The 27936-nt window shown below is 42.0% G+C and overlaps 1 protein-coding gene across 1 annotated transcript; it reads left to right on the top strand.

The window, feature by feature from the left end:
• On the top strand, positions 1 to 27838 carry rnaseh2a (ribonuclease H2, subunit A). The gene is made up of 8 exons (XM_052042005.1): positions 1 to 262; positions 4660 to 4731; positions 7391 to 7517; positions 9776 to 9863; positions 12552 to 12689; positions 13985 to 14072; positions 15316 to 15439; positions 26627 to 27838. Exons 1-8 carry the CDS (start codon positions 136 to 138, stop codon positions 26763 to 26765), a joined length of 903 nt encoding a protein of 300 aa, XP_051897965.1. The 5' UTR covers positions 1 to 135; the 3' UTR covers positions 26766 to 27838.
• The last annotated feature ends 98 nt before the right edge of the window (positions 27839 to 27936 follow it).

The raw sequence follows: 27936 nt of genomic DNA, 5'->3' as shown, positions 1-27936 counted from the left end.
GAATCTTCAGTCCTCTGCAATAGAGAATTTCTAAGAAAATGTCTATAATCGTCTCTAACCATTAGCGAGCCATGGGTCAGAGGTCGTGGGAAAGGGCGGGAAGCGGGTGTCGGACTTTCCCTGGACCGGCGGCCGATGGACCTGAGCGAGTGGCGGCGGGACCCGGGCAGCAGCTGCCGCCTCAGCTCGGCCGTGGCGGCCGCTTGTCGCAGAGAGCCGTGCAGCCTGGGGGTGGACGAGGCAGGGAGGGGGCCGGTGCTGGGTGAGTGACGGGGGGGGGGGGGGGGAATGGGGAGGGTGAGTGACCGGGGAAGGGGGGGGGGTGGGAATGGGGAGGGTGAGTGACCGGGGAAGTGGGGGGGTGGGGAGGGTGAGTGACAGGGGGGGGGAATGGGGAGGATGAGTGACTGGGGAGGGGGGGGTGGGAATGGGGAGGGTGAGTGACCGGGGAAGTGGGGGGGTGGGGAGGGTGAGTGACAGGGGGGGGGAATGGGGAGGATGAGTGACTGGGGAAGGGGGGGGTGGGAATGGGGAGGGTGAGTGACCGGGGAAGTGGGGGGGGAATGGGGAGGGTGAGTGACCGGGGAAGGGGGGAGGGGAATGGGGAGGATGAGTGACTGGGGAAGGGGGGGGGGTGGGAATTGGGAGGGTGAGTGACCGGGGAAGGGGGGGTGGTGGGAATGGGGAGGGTGAGTGACCGGGGAAGGGGGGGGGGTGGGGAGGGTGAGTGACGGGGGGGGGGGGAATGGGGAGGATGAGTGACCTGGGAAGGGGGGGGGTGGGAATGGGGAGGGTGAGTGACCGGGGAAGTGGGGGGGTGGGGAGGGTGAGTGACGGGGGGGGGGAATGGGGAGGGTGAGTGACCGGGGAAGGGGCGGGGGGGAATGGGGAGGGTGAGTGACCGGGGAAGGGGGGGGGGGTGGGGAGGGTGAGTGACGGGGGGGGGGGAATGGGGAGGATGAGTGACGGGGGGGAGGGAATAGGGAGGATGAGTGACCGGGGAAGGGGGGGGGTGGGAATGGGGAGGGTGAGTGACCGGGGAAGTGGGGGGGTGGGGAGGGTGAGTGACGGGGGGGGGGGAATGGGGAGGGTGAGTGACCGGGGAAGGGGCGGGGGGGAATGGGGAGGGTGAGTGACCGGGGAAGGGGTGGGGGGGAATGGGGAGGGTGAGTGACAGGGAGGGGGGAGTGGGCGGTCAAGATGGGGGGATGGGCAGAGGGGGGAGTGTTTGAGTTGGAGGTTTCGTAAGTGCCTGTCAGGGTTGGGGGGTGGGAGGAAACGGAATGAATGCCTGGAGGGGTGTGGGGTTGGTCAGTGCCTGAGTATGGGGCGGGAGGGTGGGGGAGAAGTGAATGCCTGGGGGGAGGTTGTTTGGTAAATGCCTAATGCCTGGGGTGTGGGAGTTACACAGCAGGGAAATTGGCCTTTTGGCCTATCAAACTTGCGTTGTTTCCCCTGGAGCATGACGGGACACCTGATGAAAGTTTATGAATTTTATGATGATAGGTATAGATAGGGTAGGTGGTCAGAGTTGTTTTCCCATGGTAGAACTATCAATACTAGGAGACATGCAGTTAAGGTGAGAGGGGGAAAGTTTAAAGGAGATGTGTGGGGCAAGTGTTTTTACACACGGTGGTGGGTGACTGAAACAGGCTGCCACAGGCATTGGTGGAAGCAGATATGATAGTGGTGTTTAAGATGCTTTTAGATAGGCACATGAATATGCAGAGGATGGAGGGATATGGATCATGTGAGGGTAGATGGGATTAGTTTAATTTTACATCATGGTTGGCACAGAGATTGTGTACTGTCCTGACCATCTAACACCCATTAACAATAATCCTACATTAATCCCATTTTATTCTCCTCACATTCTCATCAACTTCCTCAGATTCTACCCCTCACCTGCACACTAGGGACAATTTACATCTGCCAGTTAATCTACCAACCTCTGTGTCTTTAAGATGTTGGAGGAAACTGGAGCACCTGGGGCAAACTCACGCGTCCACAGAGAGAACATGCAAACTCCTCACAGACAGCAGCGGAGGTCAGGATTGAACCCTGGACATTAGTGCTGTGAGACAGCAGCTCTTCTAGGTGTGCCACTTGGCTGCTCTAAAGGTTCTGAAAGGAGTTGGAGGGATTAAGGTGTAGATGGAGGGGGTGCCCACTTGTGCCCCTTCCTCTTGTCTGCATAAAACATGAAGGGGCCTGATGAAAGCGTGGGCATCTGTATTAAGATCCATGGATCACCTATAATCATGTGAATGGTGGTACAAATTCAAAGGGCTGCATGTTTTGCTTTTATCCCTGTTCTTCAATAATTCTACATCATTTTTGCTCTCTTCCATTGTATGTTGTGATCTAGGTCTCTCTTTGCTGACTACCTCTCTGATCATTAAACAGCTGTCAGCTCTTACTGTCCAGTACAACTGTGTGCTGCATGCTTGCCCTTTTTTCTTGATATCCTATTCGCCTTTGCAGAACCCATGGGGAGGAAAAAAAACTATGCCCTTGCTAACCAATGTAATATATAACCAACCAAAGGAGTGTAGCACCCTCTACATGCATCTGTGAGTACAGTGCTGTGTAAAAGTGGAGCTTTATTAGGCCTTTGTTATATAAAATATTGTGTGCGTATGCAGGTATTTGTACATGGTGCAGTGAATTGAGATGAGGTGGATTAATTCGCCAAGATAACAGGATGGCTCTTTGAAAGTTGCCTACAATTTATTTGAAAAATGATGCCTCAGTACTTCCCTGATGCTGGCTTAGATCTGTGATCAAATCCAGGATTGGGTTTGAATACTCTCGCCTCTTGCTTAGAGATAGGAAACACTGGCAAGCTGTCCTTATGTCAAGCAAGAAATTAAAAACTGGAGTGAACGCTCCTGATTGCAAGAAGGTTTTTGTTGAATGATAACGGAAAATGCTGGGTAAATTAATGGACATTTGCCTTTCTTGGCAGTAATGTTTACTATTCTGTTCAGGCAGCCAAAACTGAAGATCCTATGAAACTTTTACAAGCACTCTGCACTCTTGCTTTGTTTTGCACTGGAAATATACATTTGGTTTAAAAAATAATCTATGGACACAACCTATTAAGTGACATTTATTTTTCCCTCATCTGCATTTATACCTTTTCCATCCAGTTTATGGTCAGCCCTGAGGGCATGGTTTTAGAATAATTCCAGTGACACAGAGCTGCTAGTTTGCTTTTTGAGGATAGCGCTTTATAGAGGTGGAAAAATTAATCTTGTCATACGTGGAGCTTTAAATTGCTTCTGACACTACACCCTCATCATATCACTGTGGGGAAGCAATTAATAGTATTTGGTACTGTTTTAATGCCCACATTAATCCATTTATATTTAAAAATAGATTTGTTTAAGAATAAATAAAGATAAACTGTCAGGATTGGATTGAAATTTAAGATAAGTGGCAAAAAAAATCAAAGATGAACTGAGGAGAAATATTCTTGCATAGTCTGCTGTTTAGTGTGAAATGGATTGAAAGGATGGTGGGAGGCAATGCACTAATAACTTGCAAAAAGGATTTGCATAAATATTAAGTTTATGTGAAAAGAACCTTTGCATCAAACTAATTGGATAGATCTTCCAAAGAGCCGGCACAGAGATGATCGAATGCATAGTTTTCGGCACTTTCTGATTTGTACTGGGAGGGAAGAAAGGAAAGAACATCATCACCACTGAGTAGTAGAATATTGAGCAGTTATTTACCATGTTTTACCCCAAAGATTTGGCAACAGGTGGCGTACCACACTCTGCAATGCTCATTAGTGTTGTGACAGCTAATTATAGCGCTAGAAGGAAGGTGCATGATATACTTTAACATAGGTGTACTGAGAAATATTTGGCAGATAATGATTGGTAGAAACCAGTGGAGCCATCATTGTATTTCTGACAACTTGGGGAAAATAGCCCAGTTGAAATCTAATGTGGCATCAAATAACTACCATTACACATTCCATGGTTTATAACACAATATAGAACATAGAGCACTACAGTACAATACAGGCCCTTTGGCCCACAATGTTGTGCAGACGTTTCATCCTGTTCTAAGATCTATCTAACCCTTCCCTCCCACATAGTCCCCTATTTTTCCATCATTCATGTGTCTATCTAAGTCTCTTAAATGTCCCTAATGTATCTGCCCCCAGTACAACATATAAGTACAATGAGTACAATTACCTGTGTTTTAAGGTATATCCTGGGCTAAATGCTGAGGATATACCTGGTCTCCCAGAACAATATCAAGTAACATTAAACTGTAGTGAATAAATAAGAGCCTCCTTGCTTTTCTTTTGTAAGCTACTTCCTTGCTGCTTTCCTAAGTGATTGTGAACAGGGCAGATTAAGAGTTTTAAACTGTTTCACTCAGCAGTTAATTGCTTATGGCTTTTGAAACAACGGACTAGCAACAGAATTAAATTTTGGGGTCTTGTTTCTGAACTGTTAAATTTTGAACCTTGGTTTAATGGAGCTATGCTTTGTAAGTTTAGGACTATTATTTGAAATATAATGAGCTCCAGTTTAATAATCTTCAAGGCTGTCCTGATTTATGTGCATAGAACTTCTTCACCAGTGTTTGGTGTCAGTGACTGTTGTGCTTAATGCCTACTGTTTTCCTGTTTTTCAGGGCCAATGGTGTATGCAATCTGCTTTTGTCCTCTTTCCAAGCAACAACAACTGGAAGAGCTCAAGGTTGCAGGTATGGAAGTCTAAACATCAAGCACTACTGATAATGCAGTCAAACTGTGACAGTGCTAAAACCCAAACAGAGATGCCAAACAAACAAAAGCTTGCTTACGTGAACAGTTAAATCTTTTTTTCTTTTTCATCGAATTGATAGTGGAGACTTCACTGTTCACCCCTGTCTTTGGGATGCTACTGTTTGTACTAATGCTGTTGCTGGTTTTCCAAAGAAGTTCTGATAAATTCTGAATCTGAACAGAATCTGGAGTGTGAATTTCAGATTAAATGAATGCATTTGAGTGCTGCTTATGGAAGGCATATAAAGGGCAAAGATCACTACTGTCTTGAATGGGCAAGGTTAAAATCTGTTAGGAATGGGAGCCATTCGCTATATAGATTTTAGTTCCATTATCATTGTTGTCAGTCTATTTAATAGTCATTTTTTTCACAATGAGTTACTGTTCATAACTGTTTCCAAAAGGGTTCTGCAATTCGTGCTCCATTCTGATTTTCTTTCACTCCTGCAGAAAATGTTGTAATCTTGTACCACCTTGTAAGGGTAGTTTGGATGGATAATGAATGGGATATTTTAGAAAACAATTGCAAAAATGTGCAGTACACAAGGAGGCCACAGTCTGTTGTGTTCATGTAGAATCCTACAACCCAAAGCCTTCCAATCATTTCAAGAGCCCTATTGCCCATTATCTTGCATCTTGTCACTGAGTCAGTTTTGGATCCCTGCTACTTTCTCTTGGGCTCCCATGGGCTTTGACCTTTGTCATTATTCTGTCGCTGGGACTTTGTCAAACACTGCTAAATTGCTTCTGCACTGTTATCCCTCTTAGCACTGACACCATGCACCCATTTACACTAATCCCTTTTTATTCTTCTCACATTCCCATCAACTGTAAATTCAACCACTCACCTACAGTAAGGGCAATTTACGGTGGCCGATTAACTTACCAACCCACCAACAGGGATGTGGGAGGAAGCTGAAGCACCCAGAAGAAACGCACAGAGTAATGACTACTATTGTGCTCCTGGTCCTCCACTCTGAATGCTCACAGCTGTGTACCCCCTCAATACATTTATTTGAAAGAAAGATGCACATTTGGGCTATGTGCTCCATTCTGCAGTGCAATGAACCTGGCACTGAACCCAGACCTTGCTGCTGGGAACTTGGTGTGAATCCCTGCCCTACACTGGCACTCCTGCAGCAATACGTTGCCCATGGCAGGGTGTGGGAAGGCTGCTTCAGTGGGCTGCTCTGCACTGAGACATGGACTCTTGCACAGTGGGTGTGAGCCGTTGCTGCTACACATGTTAGCAGATTACTCAGATCTTACTGGATCTCCCACCATTTCTTTTTGGATATGATGGAAGCTACTATCTCCCCCTTTCTTTGTTTTGCCACACAACTCTCCCCAGCCCTGAGATTTCTCTTTGGTAGGGAACTTATTGGCCAGCAACCACCACTGAGCTTGTAACCATAGAGAAATCTTCAGACTGGGGCAGGCAGTGCAGCCAAACAAAGAGGGAGAAATAGCAACTTTCATCGCATATAGAAGGGGTGATGAGAGAGACGTGGATCCAGGTAGTTGACAGCCCTCTTTTGCTTACTTTGCACATTGACTCCATGACTTACTCTAGACCATGCTGTATGGCATAGAGATTACTATAACTGTTGAGTGCCATTAGAGGGTTGAGCCCTCAACCATATTCTTGGTGCATCAGCAAGGAGGGCAGTGGTTCACGCCAGCTTTCCAGCACAGTAGTGCTTTAGGTAAAATATTTACCTTTCCTTGTTGAAATCTTCAGGCTTTTAAAATTCCAGCATAGGTGCTGCCTAATCATTACCTTCTGATGAATTCTTTTTGTTTACTCCTTCTTCATTTTTTTTGTGGTTTTAGACACTTTTCACCCTTCACCATGGTAGCATTGGACCAGAAGTTCCGATGGCTGATGTGGAGACGAGTTAAAATCTCACCACAATAGCTGTTATTTAAATGTATAATAAAACTGAAGAATTAGTAATGTTGACCATAAATGTAGATTTTTTTATTTTTTTAATCTAGGTTCCTAAACGTTCTATAAGGAAAGAATTCTACTACCCTTGTGTCGTATGCTCTGTATGTGATTCTTTGCCCACAGCAATATGGTTGACTTTTACTTGGCTTCTCAAGTGGCCCAGCAAGATACTTGAGTTGAAGAGAGATTAGGAATGAGCTGATCTTGCCAGAGTTAAGAATATCATGGGAATTAAATGAATCTTGCTTTCACAGATCTTTATTTAAAGAAAAGTGAAGTGGGGATCCTTGCTGTCTTGGGCAATACAAATTCCCCTGCCAAAAAAAGTTTCCCATTTAATATGGTGTCTTTTCTGGGTCAACACCATGTAGTCGTGGTTGCCAACAACTACTATTATCTACTACTATCACATTAGCAATGTGATTGATAATGTTTCACTGGTATTTATTGAGAGAGGAATATTGGCTTTAGAAGCAATATTGTTATTGGAAGCAAATGTGTGAGGTTTTTCAGTATTTTCCCAGCATTTTTCTGCTAGGTTACCTATCTGGTTTTAATTTTATTAGTTGCTTGTGCCCTATCAGGTACCAGTTCCTTCTGTTAATGCTGACATCAAAGATGTTTCCCTTTTGATTTGCTTTCTGCAGACTCCAAGACACTGACAGAGAAAGAGAGGGAGAAATTGTTTGCCAAACTAGATGAAGCAAAAGATTTTATTGGCTGGGCTCTGGAGGTCCTCTCACCCAACATAATTTCAACAAGTATGCAGCAAAGGTACTTCTCAACATACTGACTTAACAGGAGGGATATATTAATGCACAAGGGAACAGCAGCACAGTTATTATTTACCTGACTAGTAGTCAGAGATAAGAGTTTTCAAATTCTATAGTGGTTAGGGAATTTATTAACCCAGGAGAGCGGTGGGTTGGGGGGGGCGTGGGGGAAGGGGGGAGGAGCTAGTACAGTATTGTAATGAAGCTGTAAACTAGTGGATTGTCATTTTAAAAACTCATCTAATTTTCTATATTGTTTAGGGGATTAAATCTATCCTTGCCTGGTCTGACTATAGATTGATTCTTGACCATTCTTTGATTATGGCTTCTTGAACCACTGTTCTGTCAACTTCCATACAAAACACAAAATGAATACTGGACTGACCACTTGGTATTAACTTGGGTACTGAATTTGTATGTGACAGTCTCATGTAACCTTGTAGACCTTCTCGGTCTACATCTGGGTTTATGTCTACATTGGGAGTGTTTCCTCACAGTCTGGTCAAGCAAAGCTTGGCATAGTTATGCATACAGAATCAGACCCTATTTTATCAATGTTCCAGGATCCTCCTGATGATCCTGGCTATATCTGCCCAGCAACGAACCTGCCAGAGATGGTGGCATGGTGGTCCATAGCTGAAGGCGGGAAAAGTGAGGCCTATTAATTTTGTTGGCATCTTGTCAATTTGTAAGTGATAAAATCAGTTGATAACTTCCTATTACCTTCCGCTGGAGTCATGCTGATTCATCAGCCGTGTTGAATACCATTTGGATGAAGCACTTAAAGTAACAAAGGCACAGAATGTGCTGTAGGTGAGGCTTGTGGTTTTTGTTTTGGAGGTCAATGCTTTAGCCCCAGGGCATTGCTGCAGGAGTCCTTGGGTTGGAATCCTCAACCTGACTATAGAAATCGTAGAAAATTTATGACACAGAAGGCAGCCATTCAGTCTATTATGTCTGTGCTGATTGAGAAAAGACCTGCTCTGTCTAATCCATCTTCTAGCACATCATCTTTAACCCTGCAGGGCACTTCTTCAAGTGAATGTTGAAGTGTTTTGTTTTTACACGTGATAATGTTTGCTTCCTTCCCCCTTTTGTTCCATAAACCCACAACTCCGGTGAAAATGTTTGTGCTCTCCCCTACCAATTACTTAAATCTATGCCCACTTGCTTTTGAACCTCCTGCTAAGTCATGTTTAAAGGCAGCTCTTTTAAAATTGCTATGCAATAGCTGCAACAAATCTAATCTGGTCAGTTACAGTGGAATTGCGTTCAGTGGTACAGAGTCAACTGTGTATGTATGATAAGTCACTGAATTCTGTGTTATTTTTTAAGTAACTTCCTATAAGTGTCTGGGTGTGTGATCCTAAAAGCATGTCATTGTAATTTTGTGTCCTATATGGTGCTGTGCAATGGAGCTTTCTTTCTTTCTTATTTTTATTTCTCTCATACTTAAGACACTGGAGACTTTTCAGTTTATCAATTCCATGCAGGGTCAGCAACTAATCCCATTCCCCCATATTTCCCTGTAGCCTATTTTGTCTCAGATGCCCATCAACAGCAGTCCTCCCTTGATTCTCCTGCCACCCTCCTCCTCTGTGGATAATTTACAATAACTAGTTAACCTACTAACTAACACTACTTTGGGATATTAGAGGATATCAGAGCACCTGAAGTAAACTCGCACAACCACAGAGAACAGATGAGCTCCACAACAGCAACCGAACCCAGCTATCCAGTAGCAGCACTAACTGCTGCACCACTGTGCTGTCCCATTTTCACATGCCTAGTTATTATTAGGAATGTGGATATCTGTAGACTGTTTGTGAATTTAAAAACCTTCCTTTAACTCAAAAGCAGCAGCAAGTGTGGAATAAAGTAAATGGAATTTATTGACTTAACAGTTTCGAAGAGCAGCATGCACATTCAAGTGCTGAAACCTTGTGGCTTTCAAAGTCCACTACAATTTAAAATAAAACATCAGGTTTAATCCCATTAATTGAATTGTCCATTGGGGGCTGTTTCTCAGAGCATGGTTGCTTAGAGCCATTTTATGATTTTAGTTTTAAAAATGTGTTGTTTAAGTTGTTTATTCAGGTTTTAAAAAAAAGTGGAAGCTTTGTTTGCTGTGGCAGTGTTAGAGCAATGGGAAAATATTCCCATTCTTTTGTACAATGCCCAAAATTTCACCACATGATTTCAGACTTGAGCAGGCTCAACACCAATGCTGACCATGCTTGATTCTTGTTTCCAAAACAGAACCAAGTGCAATCTGAATACGTTGTCTCATGATGCTGCCATTGGCCTCATCCAGTATGCATTGGATAGTGGTGTTCAAGTCAAAGAGGTGAGTTGGAGAAATTTATTGCTGAAATCTCCCAAGATCATTCTGCAAAAAGTCAAGTGATACTGTTGATGGAAATGTGCAATCAAAGCAGAAAATGATGGAAATACCCTGGAGCAACAAACAATATGCTGCAGGAACTCGGGGTTGAGCAGCATCTGTGGGAGGAAAGGAAACATCGGCAATTACTTTCCTCCCACAGACGCTGAGTTCTTCTAGCATCTGCAGTCTGTTATGTCTCTATGGAAATACCCTGCCTGCCAGCTAGCATGTGCAGAAAGAGTTGGTATTTATGCTTTACAATCTTCATCTGTGACCCTACTACTCTTTTACAATTTACCCACCTATAAATGTTAACTTTCTACCTGTATCCATTACGTTTTACATTGGGGAACAGTGGTGTAGTGATCAGGAATAGTAGACTAGCAATGCAAGAGCTTATTAATCTGGAGACCTGAGTTCATATTCCACAATGGGAATTCAAATTTAGTTAAGCAATCGAGAGGGGAAAATGAGCCTTATTAATGGTGACCGTAAAATTTCTGAATTGTTGTAAAAGATCATCAGTTCACTAATGTCCTTTTGTGACTCCAGCTCCATAGAAATGTGGTGGATTCGTATGGCTTTATATCATTCCTTCTCTGTTAATGACTGCCAGATTTACCAATTCCTTGGGAAGCTGTGATCTTTCTTGATCTGCTTGGGATCCCGATGCTGGACGTTTTAAACTGCACTTAAAAAGTCTATTTAAAAAAAAATCAATAGAAAATGAACTCTGTGCTCAAGTACATTGAGTCAAGGGTGCTAAGTAGCCTGAAAGGGGTGATTGATGTTTGCAAAGAAAGGGAAAATTGCTTTAAACCAAGGGTTTGGATAAATATTAATTTTCTATGACATTCATTATAGGGTGACAAATATGATTGGGTAGAATTTTGGGGGATTATTTAATTGAGTTATTTGCTGTTGTGATTATATTCTACTCTTGCTCATCGTGATAAAAACAAAAGATTTAAAGTGCCAGGTTGAGACTTTTAATCTTGTGAAAGGTCATCAACCTGAAATATTAACTCTCTACCTCTCTGGGCTCCCCTCGTTGATGTCTAACCTGCTGAGTATTTCTGTTGTTTTATGTCAGATTTCTGGCATGTGCTTTTACTTTTGTATAATGCCTTTTCTAAAGTAAGTGGTGTATGAGTTTAAAGAAATGGGATTAAGAAAACATTATATCAAGCACAACTTCGATTGTAGTGACAAGGAATCTCTAACATAGGAAATCATACTTGCATGCAATAATTAACCACGGTAGATGTCATAGTGACAACATGATCTTCGTTATTACTGTCAGTATGGATCCAAAACTGTCTTTTTAGTGTTGCTGCATACTCTGACTCATTTTTTTGCAATATCCTGTTCAGCTGGTCTTCACAAAATCGTATTGTTAAGATTCAGCAGCTTTAATTTCCTTTTATCTTAAGTTATTACAAAGCCATGTTTGTAGTGTCTAGACAAGATTGTCTCCAAAATCTCCACTTGGATAATTGCTCATCTCTGCAGAAATATGGCAAAATTACTATGGCAACAGTGCCTTTTTTTAACAGAGAAAGTAAGGATTTATTTTAGTCTTTTAGTTCAAGACCTTTCCATTTCCAATGCTATCTTATGCACTCTCGATGAATTACTATACTAGCCCTGATGATTCATTTTTGAGCGCTGTTTGACCAGCTAATTTTCCATGAGCAGGACACATTATTAGGTCTCTGCCATTTAAATTTTGGAACCTGGGTGTGTTTTTGCTGCTTGTACAAACAAAATTGTATAGTTCCCTTGTGTCTGAATCAATGTAATTGATTACCCTAGAGCACTTTCATTAATAACTGCAATTAGATTATAATTTTTCCGTGAATATTTATAATAAATTAACATGTATGCTTTTACTGGAAACCCATAATTTTATAGCAACTGAAATGAGTGCTACATTATATTTAAAATTTACTTTCATTTACTGTAAAACAATTTGGCTATCCACATATGTATAGTAGCAGACTGTAGTTTCCTTTGTCTTTCTTTGCATGAGGCATCCTCAATTTGACTGGATTGCATGCTTTTAATGATAAAAATAAAAGTGGTTCATCATGTCCATGCTACAGAAAAAGGAGCTGTTTGGGTTAATTGCACTTCCCACCTTACAGCACTTTGGCTATCTCTAAATATGATGAAGGTTTCTGCCTTCATAACTCTTTCAGGAAGTGGGGTTCCAGAGTCCTTGCTATTCTTTGGATGGGGAAAATATGAGGTTCCTCAACTCCCCTGTAATCTTTTAAACAACTCCCTAAATCTATGCCCCCTACTTATTGACCTTTTTGTTTTTTTTAAATGGAAATGGGTTCTTCCTATTAACACTGCCAGATCTTTTATCATTTTGTGTAAGTTAATCATACCTCCCCTCAGTGTGGTCTATTCTAAGGAAAACAATACAACTCCAATCAATTTCTGCTCTTAACCAAAATTCACCAATCCTGAGAATACCTTTACAAATTTCCTCTGCACCCTCTCTTCTGCTGTCATGTTTTCCTGTGTTGACCAGAGCTCTCTTTCAGAAGCTCTGCTGGAATTTTAAACCATAGTCTCTGTGCCACATGATTAAAATCTTTCTACGAAAATGCACTCCCATGTACTTTCGGTTATCCTTAGGTTTATGTAGACACTGTTGGACCTGCTGAAAAATACGAGGCCAAGCTGAAGGAGCGTTTCCCAGAGCTTGAGGTTACAGTCAGAGCCAAGGCTGATTCCTTGTTCCCAATCGTCAGTGCAGCCAGTATTTGTGCTAAGGTGAGTGCTGAAGATGTGCAGTCTGTACTGTTTTTTCCTTCCAATCTGGGCAATGTAGAATGTTGTGTCTCAAGGAGAAGGTCTTATCACAACCTTCTCCAAGGCAGATGAGGACAAGCAATTTGTTACAGCCACCCCACACCCTGAGAAACAATAATAACACTTGAAACTACCATCACAGTTGAAATTGAGGTTTAATTTGTCCAGGATAACATGCCCGGTAAATGTTTGGCATATTAATATTACAGCATTTTAATTCTCCAGGCATACTCTAATCATCACACCATATTAAGATGACCATTTTTAAAAAAAAATCCTCTCCACCAAGCAAAATTTCTTTTTGTTCCTTAGTATGCTTTTACAAATGAACTCGAGCTTTTTTTTTCCTTTTTAACAGTTTACATTAATCACCGTGCGATTCAAAAAGAAAAAAAATTGGGGGGGAAAATTGCAATACTATGTTTTAATCCAGCTATCCAATATCCTATTAATACAAGTGGATCATGCATTAATGCTGCATGGACAGCAGTGCTGTTCTATACTTGCCCACGTTGAAATGTTGCTTAGATTGGGTGGGTTCTAGAAGCATATGAAGGGGAAATTTAAATTGGCCCATGTCAATGTAAAAATTGCATTTTTAAATATACAACTTAACTACTGCATTTATAGATGGTGTAATTATATATTTAAAAAAATGACTACCATTTGGATAGGGAAATATAGGGAGCTTTAGTGGTGACTTAGCATTGAGGCATTTGAGAAGCAGTGGTCAAAAGTTACTTCCTAGACACATCACGTGCATGATCTACACAAATCCCTCACCAAACTATAATATGAACAGAAATGTTGCCAACCTGTTTGTATTCACGAGTAGGGCGTGGCAATGTCCCTTTCCTTGATCCCAGATCCCCAACCTGTTGGGTCGGAATGTAAAGCAATGCATCTTTCTTTTGCATGGTAAAGTGTGACCATTGGGTGTCAGTATTGGGTTGTTGTCTTCAAATTAAAAAAATAATGTTAAAATTTACCATTTAATGTTTTAAGTTTAGGCAATACGATGACATTTCTTGCATATATTTTGCTGTAAAACAGATGTAAAAAAAATGGAAGGATATATTTTGTAATATTTCGATAAATGATATTTTAAAAAATGCAATTCAGGCTAGGATTCGGAAGTTGTATGTATGAAAAGATATTATGGTTTGTTATTAATTATCTTCTGTTATATTTCTGAATATATTACTGGAATCCTTGGAGCTATTGATTCTGACCTTTAACTTGCATCTCCTCTTCAGGTTGCAAGAGACCATGCCATTCAGTCTTGGAAGTTTGTGGAAGATTTAGAAGACATAAGCCCAGATTATGGTTCAGGATATCCTAATGGTGAGAATCAGATGTAGATGGAGGTTCAGTAGAGCGGGAAGTGGTTTGTTTCTTTATTACCAGGCTGATTTGGAAAGGGATGATAAGATTGGAAAGCAGTTGAGCATGCCATTTTTTTTCTACTCAGTCTGAGTTGCTTTTGCTTCTGTTTTGCTGTTGATATCTGAATTTTATTGATTACCATTGAAACCTTTTAAGCAGAATAATAGTTTTATCTAGCCGTACAATTCATTATTTTGGATATTTTTGAGGTTGGTAGGTAGTGGGGTATTGAGAACTGCTTGTTTTTCTATGACCTTCCCTATTCTCTCTCAGAGTACATTGCTCCCCTTTTGGCTCTGTCCATTTTTGTACCTTGATGTTACTCTTTTTTGAACATTTTTTATTTGAGAGCCCATGCAAACAATGAGTCATTGGGAATGGTTGACTCAGGGATGCTCTTGGCATTTTTGAGAAAACAATTCCGAATATTAATTCACAATATTCTCTGGAAATTGAAGCTGTTGTAAAAGGTTGGAATATCAGATGAAAGATGGACCTTTTAATTGTGACCTGGTATTGAACCTAATTGTGATGGATAATAAAAGGTAATTCTAATTCTGTTATTGTGCATCTTGCTGTATTAGGTTATGTGATAACTAATAATTTTTAAAAATTCATCTGAGGAATAGTACGTTCAAAAGCCAAAATTTGTTGCCCTTTCCTAATTAGCCCAAAGAAAGTGGCAGTGAGCCATTTTTTATGGAACCATATCTGTTGCCTTTAGTGATGAGTATTAGACAAATTTTGAGTAGAACATGTATTTGTTTATCAATGGAGGCATAAGCAATGGAGGTTTTTCCTTGTTTCTACATTTTTGTTCACTTGTTAAGTAGGTGATGAGTTAGTACAGGTAATTTGTTCATCAACAGATTGGCTGAATTTAACTACCGGCTTTTCCTTGTGTATGTTATTTAGAGGTTTTGTCATGTTCAGTTGCTTTTGATAACTACCTTTTATAGTAATTTTGTGTAGTTCCTTTCTAGTCATCCCTTGGGATTTTTGCTGTCCAAGTAATTTATAGGCCATCTGACACATTTAAACATTAAACTTTGGGTGAATGGAGTTGGATCAGTGGCACAAACCATTGTTGAATCAATCACACCTTGCATAACAGGGATTTATATTGGAAACTGCTAGTGAGGAGTTCCTACACTTTTATTTTAATTGTTTTTGAAGATTTAATTGTCTTTGTTTTCTACAGATCCCAAAACAAAGGAGTGGATGGAGAGCCACGTAGACCCAATTTTTGGTTATCCACAGTTTGTGCGTTTTAGTTGGAGCACAGCTCAGACAATTCTGGATAACCGAGCAGTACCTGTCCACTGGTACGTAATGAATGACTCGCTTTGTTCACCCATGGTTGTAGTCCTCTGTTTAAGGAGCAGACTTGTTAGCAATGCCTTGTGCATACTGAATCTCATCATCACAAGATCACAAGACAAGGGAGCAGAAGCAGGCCATTCGGCCCATCGAGTCTGCTCCAAGGAAAGGGAAATAGAAATGGGGAATGGGGGAAGAAGAAGAAGAAAAAAAACTATTCTAATCCCAATTACCGGCCTTATCCCCATATCCCTTGATATCCTGACTATTTAGATATCTATCTATCTCCTCCTTGAACGCCCACACTGATCTGGCTTCCACTGCTGTATGTGGCAAGGAGTTCCACAAATTCACCACCCTCTGGCTAGAGAAATTTTTCCTCATCTCTGTTTTGAAACTATACCCTCTAATTCTAAGATTGTGCCCTCTGGTCCTGGACTCACCCACCAAGGGAAACAGCCTAGCCACATTTACTCTGTCCTTTCCTATCAATATTTTAAATGTCGCTATGAGGTCCCCTCTCATTCTTCTGTACTCCAGCGAGTACAGTCCAAGAGCCGACAAACGCTCCTCATACTTAAGCCCTTTCATTCCTGGAATCATCCTCGTAAATCTCCTCTGAACCCTCTCCAACGTCAACACATCCTTCCTAAGATGTGGGGCCCAAAACGGCGCACAATATTCCAAATGAGGCCTCACTAGTGCCCCGTAGAGCCTCATTAACACTTCCTTACTTTTATACACTATACCTCTCGAAATGAATGCCAACATAGCATTCGCTTTCTTTACCACGGATCCGACCTGTGGTTAACCTTTAAGGTATCCTGCACGAGTACCCCCAAGTCCCTTTGTACTTCCGTGCTTTGGATTTTCTCTCCTCCTAGATAATAATCTGCCCGCTTATTTCTGCTTCCAAAGTGTACAACTGCACATTTCCCTACATTGAATCTCATCTGCCATTTCCTTGCCCATTCTCCTAAACTGTCTAGGTCCCTCTGCAACCTTCCTATCTCTTCAATACTCCCTACTCCTCCCCCTATCTTGGTGTCATCCGCAAACTTAGCCACGAAACCATTTATTCCATCATCCAAATCGTTAATGTACAAGGTAAGAAGAGGCGGTCCCAACACCGACCCCTGTGGCACACCACTAGTAACCGGTAACCAGCCAGAACGAGATCCTTTTATTTCCGCTCTTTGCTTCCTGTCAACCAGCCAATGCTCCATCCATTCTGTTATCCTACCCGTAATTCCATGACTTCTCATCTTATTAATCAGTCTCTTGTGAGGCACCTTATCAAAGGCCTTTTGAAAGTCTAAATACACAACATCTACCGCCTCTCCCTTATCCACCTTGCCTGTGATTTCTTCAAAAAACTCCAATAGGTTGGTCAGGCAGGATCTTCCCTTCACAAAACCATGCTGGCTAGGACCTATCCTGCCCTGCACCTCTAGGTATTCCGTAACCCCGTCTTTGAGGATAGATTCCAATAACTTTCCCACCACTGATGTCAGACTAATAGGTCTGTAATTACCTTTATGCTGCCTCCCTCCTTTCTTATACAACGGAACTACATTTGCGACCCTCCAGTCCTCCGGAACCACGCCTGAATCTATCGATTTCTGGAAAATAATCGCCAATGCCTCCGCTATCTCTAAAGCCACCTCCTTCAGAACCCGGGGATGCACCTCATCATTGGTAGCAAATTTTAAAATCAATCTTACTGATGACAATCCCTAATTAAAAATCACCTGTTCTGCTGGTCTTAACCCACAATGAGCTGTCTCAAGCTAGAATGTGACTCCATAAGCAGCCATTCCTTTTTGGGGGAATTGGCTTTAGTGGAGGCCCTGCATTATTACAGTAAATGTTGACATTGTTAGAGGACGTTAAGCACAATGCTGTGGCTGAAGCTGCCTGGATGACTGATTCCTGTCTCTGAGAGAAGTGAGCTAAGTGGGATTTGCACACTAATCTTAGAACCATAGAACCATACAACACAAAACAGGCCCTTCGGCCCACCATGTTGTGCTGTCCATCAAACCACCCTCACACTATCTAAACCTTTCCTCCCGCATATCTCTCTATCTCACATTCCTCCATGTGCCTATCCAACAAACTCTTGAACCTGTTCAATGTATCTGCCTCCACCACCACCCCAGGTAGTGCATTCCATGCACCAACCACTCTCTGGGTGAAAAACCTCCCCCGACATCTCCCCTGAACCTCCCACCCATAACCTTAAAGCCATGCCCTCTCGTCTTGAGCATTGATGCCCTGGGAAGGAGGCGCTGGCTGTCTACTCTATCTATTCCTCTCAACATTTTATATACCTCTATCATGTCTCCTCTCATCCTCCTCCTTTCCAGTGAATAAAGCCCTAGCACCTTAAGCCTCTCCTCATATTCCATATGCTCTAATCCAGGCAGCATCCTGGTAAATCTCCTCTGCACCCTCTCCAATGCCTCCACATCCTTCCTATAATGCGGCAACCAAAACTGAACACAGTACTCTAAGTGTGGTCTAACTAGAGTTTTGTAAAGCTGCATCATTACTTCGTGGCTCTTAAACTCAATCCCACGATTTATGAAAGCTAACATCCCATAGGCCTTCTTAACTGCTCTATCCACCTGTGAGGCAACTTTCAGTGAACTGTGAATATGAACCCCCAGATCCCTCTGCTCTTCTACACTGCCAAGTACCTTGCCATTTACCTTGTACTCTGCCCTGGAGTTTGTCCTTCCAAAGCGTACCACCTCACACTTCTCCGGATTGAACTCCATCTGCCACTTGTCAGCCCAGCTCTGCATCCTATCAATATCCCTCTGTAAATTCTGACAGCCCTCCACACTATCCACGACACCGCCGATCTTAGTGTCATCCGCAAACTTACTAACCCAGCCTTCCACCCCCTCATCTAAGTCATCTATAAATATCACAAAAAGTAGAGGTCCCAAAACCGATCCCTGCGGGACACCATTAGTCACTGCCCTCCAATCCTAGGGCACTCCTTCCACCACAACCCTCTGCTTTCTACAGGCAAGCCAATTCCTAATCCATACAGCCAAGCTTCCTTGGATCCCTTGGCCTCTGACCTTCTGAAGAAGCCTACCATGAGGTACCTTATCAAACGCCTTACTAGAATCCATATAGACCACATCCACTGCACTACCCTCATCAATCTTCCTCGTCACCTCCTCAAAGAACTCTATCAGGCTTGTGAGGCAAGATCTTCCCTTCACAAATCCATGCTGGCTGTTCCTAATCAGTCCATTATTCTCCAGGTGTTCATAGATCCTATCCCTTAGAATCCTTTCTAACAGCTTACCCACCACAGACGTAAGGCTCACCGGTCTGTAATTCCCTGGACTATCCCTACTACCTTTTTTGAACAAGGGGACAACATTCGCCACCCTCCAATCCTCCGGCACCATCCCTGTAGACAACGAGGACTCAAAGATCCTTACCAGCGGTTCAGCAATCTCCTCCCTCGCCTCTCGAAGCAGCCTGGGGAAAGTCCCGTCAGGCCCCGGAGATTTATCCGTCTTGATATTATTTAACAACTTCAACACATCCTCTCTCTTGATATCTACAACTTAGAGAACATTACATTACCCTTACCAGCACTCCCTTCCGCGTCATCAAGACCCCTCTCCTTGGTGAATACCGAAGAGAAGTATTCATTGAGAACTTGTTCCACTTCCGCCACCTCCAGGCACATTCTCCCACCTTTGTCCTTAATCGGACCTACCTTTACCCTAGCCATCTTCCTACCTTTCACGTAGGTGAAAAAGGCCTTGGGATTTTCCTTAACCTTACTAGCCAATGCCTTTTCATGTCCCCTTCTAGCTCTCCTCAGCCCTTTCTTAAGTTCCTTCCTCGCTACTCTATATTCTTCACGGGCCCTGTCTGAACTTTGCTGCTTATACCTGATGTATGCTACCACCTTCTCCCTAACTAGTTGTTCAACCTCTCTTGTCACCCACGGCTCCTGCACCCTGCCATTCCTTCTCTGCCTCACTGGGACATATTAATCCCTAACATCCTGCATAAGATCCCTGAACATCGACCGCATCTCCATGATACATTTCCCTTCAAAAAGGACATCCCACCTTACACTCCCAAGTTCTCTCCTTATAGCCTCATAGTTCGCCCTTCCCCAATTAAATATCTTCTTGTCCTCTCTGCACCTGTCCCTGTCCATGACAATTTTAAAGGTTATGGAGCAAAGGTCACTGTCCTCCAAATGCTCACCCACCAATAGATCCTTCACCTGTCCCAGTTCATTTCCTAAAACTGGATCTAGCATGGCATTCCCTCTAGTTGGCCTGTCGACATACTGCATCAGGAATCCCTCCTGGACACATTTAACAAATTCCGTCCCATCTAAACCTTTGGCACTAAGCAGGTTTTGAATAGTAGATTTTAATTCTACATTTATTTAAATCCCCCCAGCCATCTTGTTGGATTCAAACTTAATAATCCACACCACTTGATTCTCAGTGCATTTTGGAGCACTGTACCAAGTAATACAATGGCTTTTTAAATTAGATACTTGTGTGGTTTTATTGGTACTTGTAGTTAAAATGTTAAACGTGGCCTTCACAGGACCAGACCTGGTTATGAAACGTGATGCTTGGATCCTCCCACAAGTGAAGCCCTTGAAAGATTTTCACCACCCATCCTTGCCTATCAGTACATCCACCCTATCCCCAGCCTATGGACTCTATGTGGCTCCCTGCCGCTGAACATCAGCTAGATCATAAGCTCAAACATCACTCCATCTACTCCTTCAGCCAATTGTGCCCCAACCTCCCCTGTCCTTCCCTCCAACCCATGCTCAAACCCAGAGTGTCGTTGATCCTTAAGATCTCCTTTTTGTATTTTCTGTTATGCTTTCATCCTATAATTAACACTCTCTATCAATCCTGACCCGTGCCCTCTTCCCTCCTTCATGACCCTCTCAACCAGTGTTCGCCAAAGTCTGAACACTCCTACCAGCTCTGGAAGGAAAAGGCCTTAGTGTACACTTTACTGGGTAACGTCAATACTTCTATTGTGCACAGTTCCTTGAATGTTCTGTGCAAAAGCATCTCCTCCGAATCCCCATTCACAAAACACCATAGTTCCCTAACAACCTCGAAAGCCCATGGTTTATCCTGACTTTCAAGAGATTTGTATGACAGTGACTGTAACAAAGTTTTTATTAGCTGTCCTTCCCTGTACAACTTGACCTGCTGGAATACAGTCCGGCAGACACTGTCCACTTTTCAGTATGTCTAAGCGACCATTGGCTGTTTGGACACTAAGCTGTGATCATGCTGGTTTACTTCACCACCACCCATGCACTCCAGTCTAGAAGTACCAAGGCTTTAGTATCCCATACAAAAACAGAAAATGCTGGAAATACTCAGGCCATGCTGCATCTGTGGGAAGAGAAACAGAGTCAACGTTTCAGGTTGGAGATCTTTGTCAGAACTGCCGGGCTTATCCTCCTCTGCATTTCACAACTCCCACATTCTTTTGTTTAGGTTCTTTTGCCTACGTTCTCGCCTTCTAACTGCTCCCATTCTCTCATTGACCAGATAACCTTGTTTGCAGCTTATCCCCATGGTCACCCCACTTTTACCCTATCACTTTTTCCACCTCCTTTCCTGCAGCTTTACACAAGCAGCTTTTGTCTCTGAACTGAAACATTGACTCTGTTTTTCTTCCCAAGGATGAGGCCTGACCTGCGGAGTATTTCCAGCATTTTCTGATTTTTGTTTTGGATTTGCAGCTGCTGAAGTTTTTTTTTGATTTTAGTATCCCAAATTTTGCTTTGGGTGGTTGCAACAAATTATGAACAAACCAGGAGTCAAGCTTTAGATTTGTTTGTCTCTGTGATGCAGCATTTGCCCAGTATACTATTAATGGAGCTTTTAACATTAATGCAATGAATGTATAAATTATTTGTATTTTTGCACTATTTCTAAACTCTGCAGTGATCCCAAAATTTCAGCAGATGGCTCTGTTGGGCAATCAGGAACTGTTCGGTCAAGTGATATGTTACATTGAGATGTAAAGCCAATAAGGTGGTACAGATAATTCCTTACAGTAGAGGGTGGAATTTGCAAATGGTTTTATCATATATTTTAGAAAGAAAAATAAATGCTTGTGGCAGCTGATTAAGTGCATCATTGAAACAACCTCAAATGTTTGATGCAAAGAATTGCTTTTGCAGTGGAGTCGGCCTTGTGTTGTGGAGAATGGCAATTCACATAAATTAGATGCTATCAACCGTAATGAGATGGACAAGCACCTATTTGTGGTTGAATAAGTTTGAAAAAGTAACAATGGTGTAAATTCAACCATGAAGTATTATCGTAAACCCTTTTACTATCTCCTTGACCAGATGGATAAGACCACAATTGATTTTGCCTGAAGAAAGGCAAATTAGTTAATACATGCTCTTTCATCACTGCCCTAGGATGCTGGCTTAGATTATACACTTAAATCATGCTTTTGAAGTGAATTGACAACAAAATTACAGCAGTTGACCCCATTTCTGTAGTTCATTTGTACATTCCCAGGCAGATTATTGCTTGAGTTGCTATTGTTGGTACTCCTGTCTAATCCATTATGTAAAGGGTGCCATCACTGCCCATCAGTGGCAAAAAAAAAACCACAGCTAAATTTTTTTGGAATAGTATTGTTTGAATTGTAGTTGACTGTAATGTTGATTGTTACAGAGTACATTACATGATGGACAAAATGGGTAAGGGACAGAGGAATGTTACAGCTAAGTTAATCAATAGAGGGTGGGAATTTCATTTGTGGCAGTATGTTGAAATTAAGCTCGTTCATTAGGAAGCTTGAGCTCCCTTGAACTGTGTGGGAGTCTATGTGTAAAATCAGTGATCTGACTGATGTCTTCCTACTGCCAGTGCAGCTGGTTGATAAATGATCTGTTCTCCCTGCTTTCACCTTGTCTGCTTTGACTGAAATCCTTCAGCTGATCGGTTTACTAAGTGATTTGCATCAATTTTATTCATTTTTGGTATCCCCTTTTCCAGCTCTTAACAAGCAGTTTGTCTTAGCCTGGCAGGAGCAAAAGCAACGCTGCCACCTTTGTTTTTAACCTTTCGTTTTTGACTTACACAGCAGTGATTCCTGCTGCTGCTTTCCTGTAATGTGAAAAGAGATTGAAGCCTTGTTTAGTATAAGCTATGCAATAGCAGTTCCATAGCAAAATGTTTTTTTTCCCCCCCTCAAGTGAACAGACAGCTCCTACTTGAACAATTCCAGACTTGATTCTCCTTCCCCCTCCCTCTCAAACTTGCTACTGACCCTAATCGATCTGGTCATCCCATATCTTTGCTCTTACAGGGGCAGAGAAAATAGCTTTGACTTATCATCAAACATACCTGTTCAGATATGGACTGTTTGGCCCGTTAGGTTTACAACAGGATATTTCTCTGCACCCATTAGTTTAACTTCAACTTGCAGTCCATGTGCTTTTCAGAATTTTTTTTTCAGTAGTCTTGTTAAATATTGCTATTGATTTCTTTGTTCTGTTTGCTTGTTCATGGGATGTGAATATCGTTGGCAATGGTGGCATTTATTCTCCATCCCTAATTGCCTCTGAACTGAGGAGGTAGTTGAGAGTTAACCAAGTTGATGGGGTTAAATTAACATCTGGGTCAATCAGGGTAGGAACAGCAGATTTCCTTCCCTGAAGGACAGTAGTTATCCAGATGAGTTTTCAAAGACAAAATGGTTGTTTTATCTTTACTGTCAATAAACAAGCCTTTTTCTTAAAATTACAAGTTTTTTTTGATTCCTTGATTCTAAATTCCCTGCCAGCCATGGTGGGAGTCAAACTCTTGTCTTTGGATCAATAGTCTAGGACTCATGGTTGCTAGACCAGTAAATTAAAGCGTTGTACTAGTAAAGTCTGCATAAGGTCTTCAATAAAATCTGCATTCTAACTCTGCTTTCAATGCTTATCTTAAGTTTGTGCTCTTGCTGATATGGAAACTTGCAAGTTTATAATGTTTTTGTGTAACTCCAACTGCTGATGCCTAGTTACAAGCTGGTAAATCTTGTTCTGCCTTTTCCATTACTTTTATGTCCTTTGTGTCAAAGGGCATGAAAAAGTATGCACAGGACTGCAACCACAGCCTAACCAAGATTTCTGTAATTATTAACTACTTGTATTCTAATAACCAATGTATATACAGAAAATATTCTTTTTACTCCTAATTTAATCCTTCAAAATACAAAAATGTATTTTATTTGCATTCAAAATGATTATTTTGTCTTCACTAAGTTGCATAAGGTGCTTATAAACCTATGGATTGGATCTGTTGTTAGAGCCAACACTCTGACTGGGCACTTGAGATCCTGGCAACAATCCTCCTCCATGCAGTCTGGGCTTGGATGTTATGAGGTTAGTTGAGTTGCTTTGCATGATAGGTGATTCTTCTGGTGGAGTGACATGCGAGTGCTGCCATATCCAGATATGGAAGGTGATAGCTCACAGAGCTCATTTACCCTTGTCTATTTTAATTCTGCTGGAGGTTCATCCACACTCAGCTTATGTGAGCTGTTTCCCATAACCCCAACACTGTTTATAAATTTAATTCTGTAGGTTCTGTATAAGGGCTTTAAAACAAATGCCTACCTTTGTTGAAGTTTTGTACTTGATGAGAAAAGTGGCTCAAAAAGGCAGAGGAATCCGGAATAAAGCTCATCAATAACCTTACTGTGATGGTATTCGTTATGCCTTGGCTGTAGTAGCACTTTCCACATTTCAAATTGTTTGGGTTCAATGCCTTCTCATGAGAGTTGAGCATGTGATCATGTTGGCTCTGCTCTGAAGAACAACATCTTTTGAGCAAGGTATTAAATTGAACTGCCTTCTAAAGTGGATTCCAAAGGTCCTGTGGATCTCTTGAAGACTAGTTCTCCCACTGTCCAAACTTGTCAATCTCACTGCATCCCCTAAAATAGATTGCCATTCATTAATTTTGTAACTGTCATAACTGTTTATGGTATTTGTGCTATGCACAATTTAGTTGCCACATTCCCCAGCATAACAATACCAGCTGAGCTTCCAAATAACTTTGACTGAAATTCTTTGGGATATTTTGAGCTCGCAGCATTTCTCCCTATCAAATGCTGATGGTTCTCCATAAAGCATTAGGAATTGGGTTAATTGGTCGTAAAGAGTGGAAAGTGGCAGCAATGACTGCAAAATTGCATCCCCTTGAAAATTTGGGCCCCATGCCTTCTGAGTTTTTATGGTGTCAAGCATGTGTCAATTTAAGAGGTCCACCATACCCAATGTTCTGTATTCTTCACTGATGATCTATTGTTGGGGCAAATCATAAAAATGTGAATTTCAAAGGTGTTTCAAAGGCAATTTTAAACTTTGGATTTGCATTTAGAATTACCAAAGCAAATGATTTGGAAAATTATGTGTGTTTTACACCTTATCTTAAGTTCTCTCTCATCTTCCAAATGGAATTGTCATACTGCCCAGCTGGTGATGCAGTAACAAGGAGTGGAATTTGCCCATTCCTATTTCAGTCACAAAATATTGGGTGTCTGTCTTCTGCCAGTTTTTCTTTAGCCTCTTTATTAGTGATTGCTGTACATTCCCCCTCTGTTCTTTTCAATCTAGTTGAAGATGGATGTTAGTGTCCATTTTGACTATACAGGTCAACAGTTCTTTCCTCTTCTGTTTCTAGGGTTTTAAGTTGTTTGATGTTGCAAGTGATTGCAAGTCATTGGCCACTACTGCATGACTTCAAATGTTCAGCATATTGACATTCTGTGTTAAGTACATTGTTCTGCTTGAGGTTTTATAGTGCCTTTTTTTAAATTTATCTTTTTGGTTTCGTTCTATAATTGATACCCCAGTATATTCAGAATCTCTTCTCTTGCGCCCATTTCTGCCTTTGCTTCTGCAGGTGAAAATATTTGCTGGGGATACCATTGTGCTGGCAGGACTTCACTTCCTATGACACGGTCAAGGTGAAGATGTTAGCATTCAGCAATGATGTTGTCCCGGTCTTGACACTGTTGCTTGCACTATGTATTGCCAGATCAGAGCCAAGATAAATCTTCCTCGACAATGTCTTTCAAACTCAATGTGAAATGAACATTGCTATTTATCCAGTGTGTTATTTATCTTCCATTTCCCATTCCATCCCGCAGGCTTCAGTCAGATTTTGCATTAATGGAGGATTAGGGACAATATTTGTGTTGAGATGAATTGAAACTATGCACACTCACTTTGCACAGGACACTGGCAGACGAGCACTTTTAATTTCTTTTTTAAAAAATGTGATAGAGTTGTGGTGTTGCTGACAAGGCTGATTGTTATTGCTCCATTCCTAGTTACTCTTGAAAGCAGGGATGATCTGAATGAATTGCTGCAGCCTGTGTGATGCAGGTACTCCTATAGTGTTGGTGGGTGCAGAGATCAGGGATTTAGACCCAGCAACAATGAAGGAATGACAATATATGTCCAAGTCAGGATGATGTGCTGAAGTGGAGCTGATTAGTAATGAAGTCCTCATGTACCTACTGCCTAGGCAGTACACATATGGAGGGTCTGGGAGTTACTGCAGTACAACCACTGTTGTCAATCATTAAGACATTTAATGAGCTGCCATTTGACTGAGTTGCTTTGTCTGTGATGATGTCAAACACATGTATAGTTGGAGCTGCATACGACCAGGAAAGGGGAATGAACTCCATCACACTCCTGATTTTGGGGGGAGGGGGGGAGAGGAGGAGTCGGGGTGGTGGGTGTTGGTTGGTTGGGGGGAGGAGAACTTGGAGTTGGGATGGAAGTCACAACACAGAATATTCAGTCTCTGATCTTCTCCTGTAACTGCAGTTTTATGTAGCTGGTCTCTAGTTGAGATATTGGTCCCTCAATCATCAAAATCCATCGAATGATGAGGGCAGTCGTTGAGACCTCATTGATTTTTTTTTTGGATCTATTATCAGCTTGCCCATTTTGGTAAAACAAACTGTTTTATGCCACCCCTTCCAGTTCGTCAAGTCTGTATTGGTGAGGCTCAGCCTTACTCCTCACTTGTTATGAAACTTTCTGCTGTTGGAAATGAAGTAAGAACTCCTGAAGTTTTCTTCCTGTTCTCCAGCCTGCTGATCTGATACTTGTTTTATCTGTACAGGGATGATGATGAGGAGGACGGCAACAAGGACAACACTCCCTCAGTGCTGACCTACTTTCAAAGAAAGACGGAAGACCCAAAAGTTCAGCCGCACCGATTCTTCACTGAGAGGAAGCTGGTCTCTCTTGTGAACCTATGAACCTACCATTATTTTGGTGGGGTGGGGGTGTTGGTGCAGACTCAAAACATGTATAAAATAGCTCTGCAGGGGAAAAACAGCAGGTGGAGAGAAGAGGAGCATGGGGCTTTTCCAAAATGCTGCATTGGGTACTGCAGGTCAGTCAGTGAGCAGTGATACAGTGTAGGTGTGTCGAAGGCTAAATTAACCCTGGAGTGAATGCGTCATATAGATGCTAGTCCCTGTAGGATCAAAAGGTATCTGAAGTGTGACAGTAGTTTGGGATGAGCTACTTGCTTTTTCTAACCCAAGCTGCTGGGCTGCTTACCTGTCCACCCCGAGCTGCCTGTTGCATTATATTGTTGAATATACAGTTTTGTCTCTTTAATTAAGATTCATCCTCCCTTTCTAATGCTCTTTTAAAAAAAAATGGCCCAAAGTCTTGCTCCTCAGCTTTGGTCTGTGCCTCAGTGACTGGGAGGCAGGTGTTGCTTGGAATAAATTTTCACTGTTCTTTCAAACCACGCCAAGCTTCCTCCCTCCCAGATGGGAGATGCCTGTCTGCCTTCACTTAATGAATAGCCTTTCCAAGGAATAGTGAACTTGTCACTGAACTCTATATTGCAATGTGCTAGAATGCCAGAGCTGAGAGCTCTGCAGAGTTCTGACCTACTGAACATAATTTACAACTGACTTTCTGTGAGAACTTGGAAATTATACCAATAAAACATTGCCTTTTGGAACCCATAGACTGTTGTCCTGAACTCTCAATATCCTGAGTGTTGATGAATTGAGTAGATGCCACAGGATTTCATTTCATTAACAGCTGTCCTGTCATGGTGCTGACAGGTTTATAATGGTGAGGAGAGAATTTGCAAGTGACAATTTATAATACTGCCTGAAATGTATTACAGGTGAAATTTGAGCCTTGAATGTCGCTATAGCAACGTCTTGTCATTGTAATAATCGCTCAGCATGAACAAGTTTTTACTCAATTGTGGCTACCCTTTTCCTTGCTATCACTGCCCCGTTCCATTTTAGTTTGTTTTTTTTTAATTTAGCCATATATGTAAATAAAAGATACTTTTCATCAATTATGGTCCATGATTAATTGTTCACACTGCATTATATGTGAATGACAAGTTGGTGTTCTAACTGTAAGATGCTAGAGTGTCAGTGTTTTAGGCTGAAT

The sequence above is a fragment of the Pristis pectinata genome, chromosome 31 (genome assembly GCF_009764475.1).
Source record: "Pristis pectinata isolate sPriPec2 chromosome 31, sPriPec2.1.pri, whole genome shotgun sequence".
Taxonomy (NCBI): domain Eukaryota; kingdom Metazoa; phylum Chordata; class Chondrichthyes; order Rhinopristiformes; family Pristidae; genus Pristis; species Pristis pectinata.
The sequence above is the reverse complement of the archived record's forward strand: the minus strand, read 5'-3'. Positions and strand labels throughout refer to the sequence as shown.

Coding starts and splice junctions, on each gene's coding strand:
- rnaseh2a (XM_052042005.1), top strand. CDS start 136: ATGGACCTGAGCGAGTGGCGGCGGGACCCGGGCAGCAGCTGCCGCCTC. Junction 9,864..12,551: donor GTGGTGTTCAAGTCAAAGAG/GTGAGTTGGAGA, acceptor GGTTATCCTTAG/GTTTATGTAGACACTGTTGG. Junction 15,440..26,626: donor CGAGCAGTACCTGTCCACTG/GTACGTAATGAA, acceptor TTATCTGTACAG/GGATGATGATGAGGAGGACG.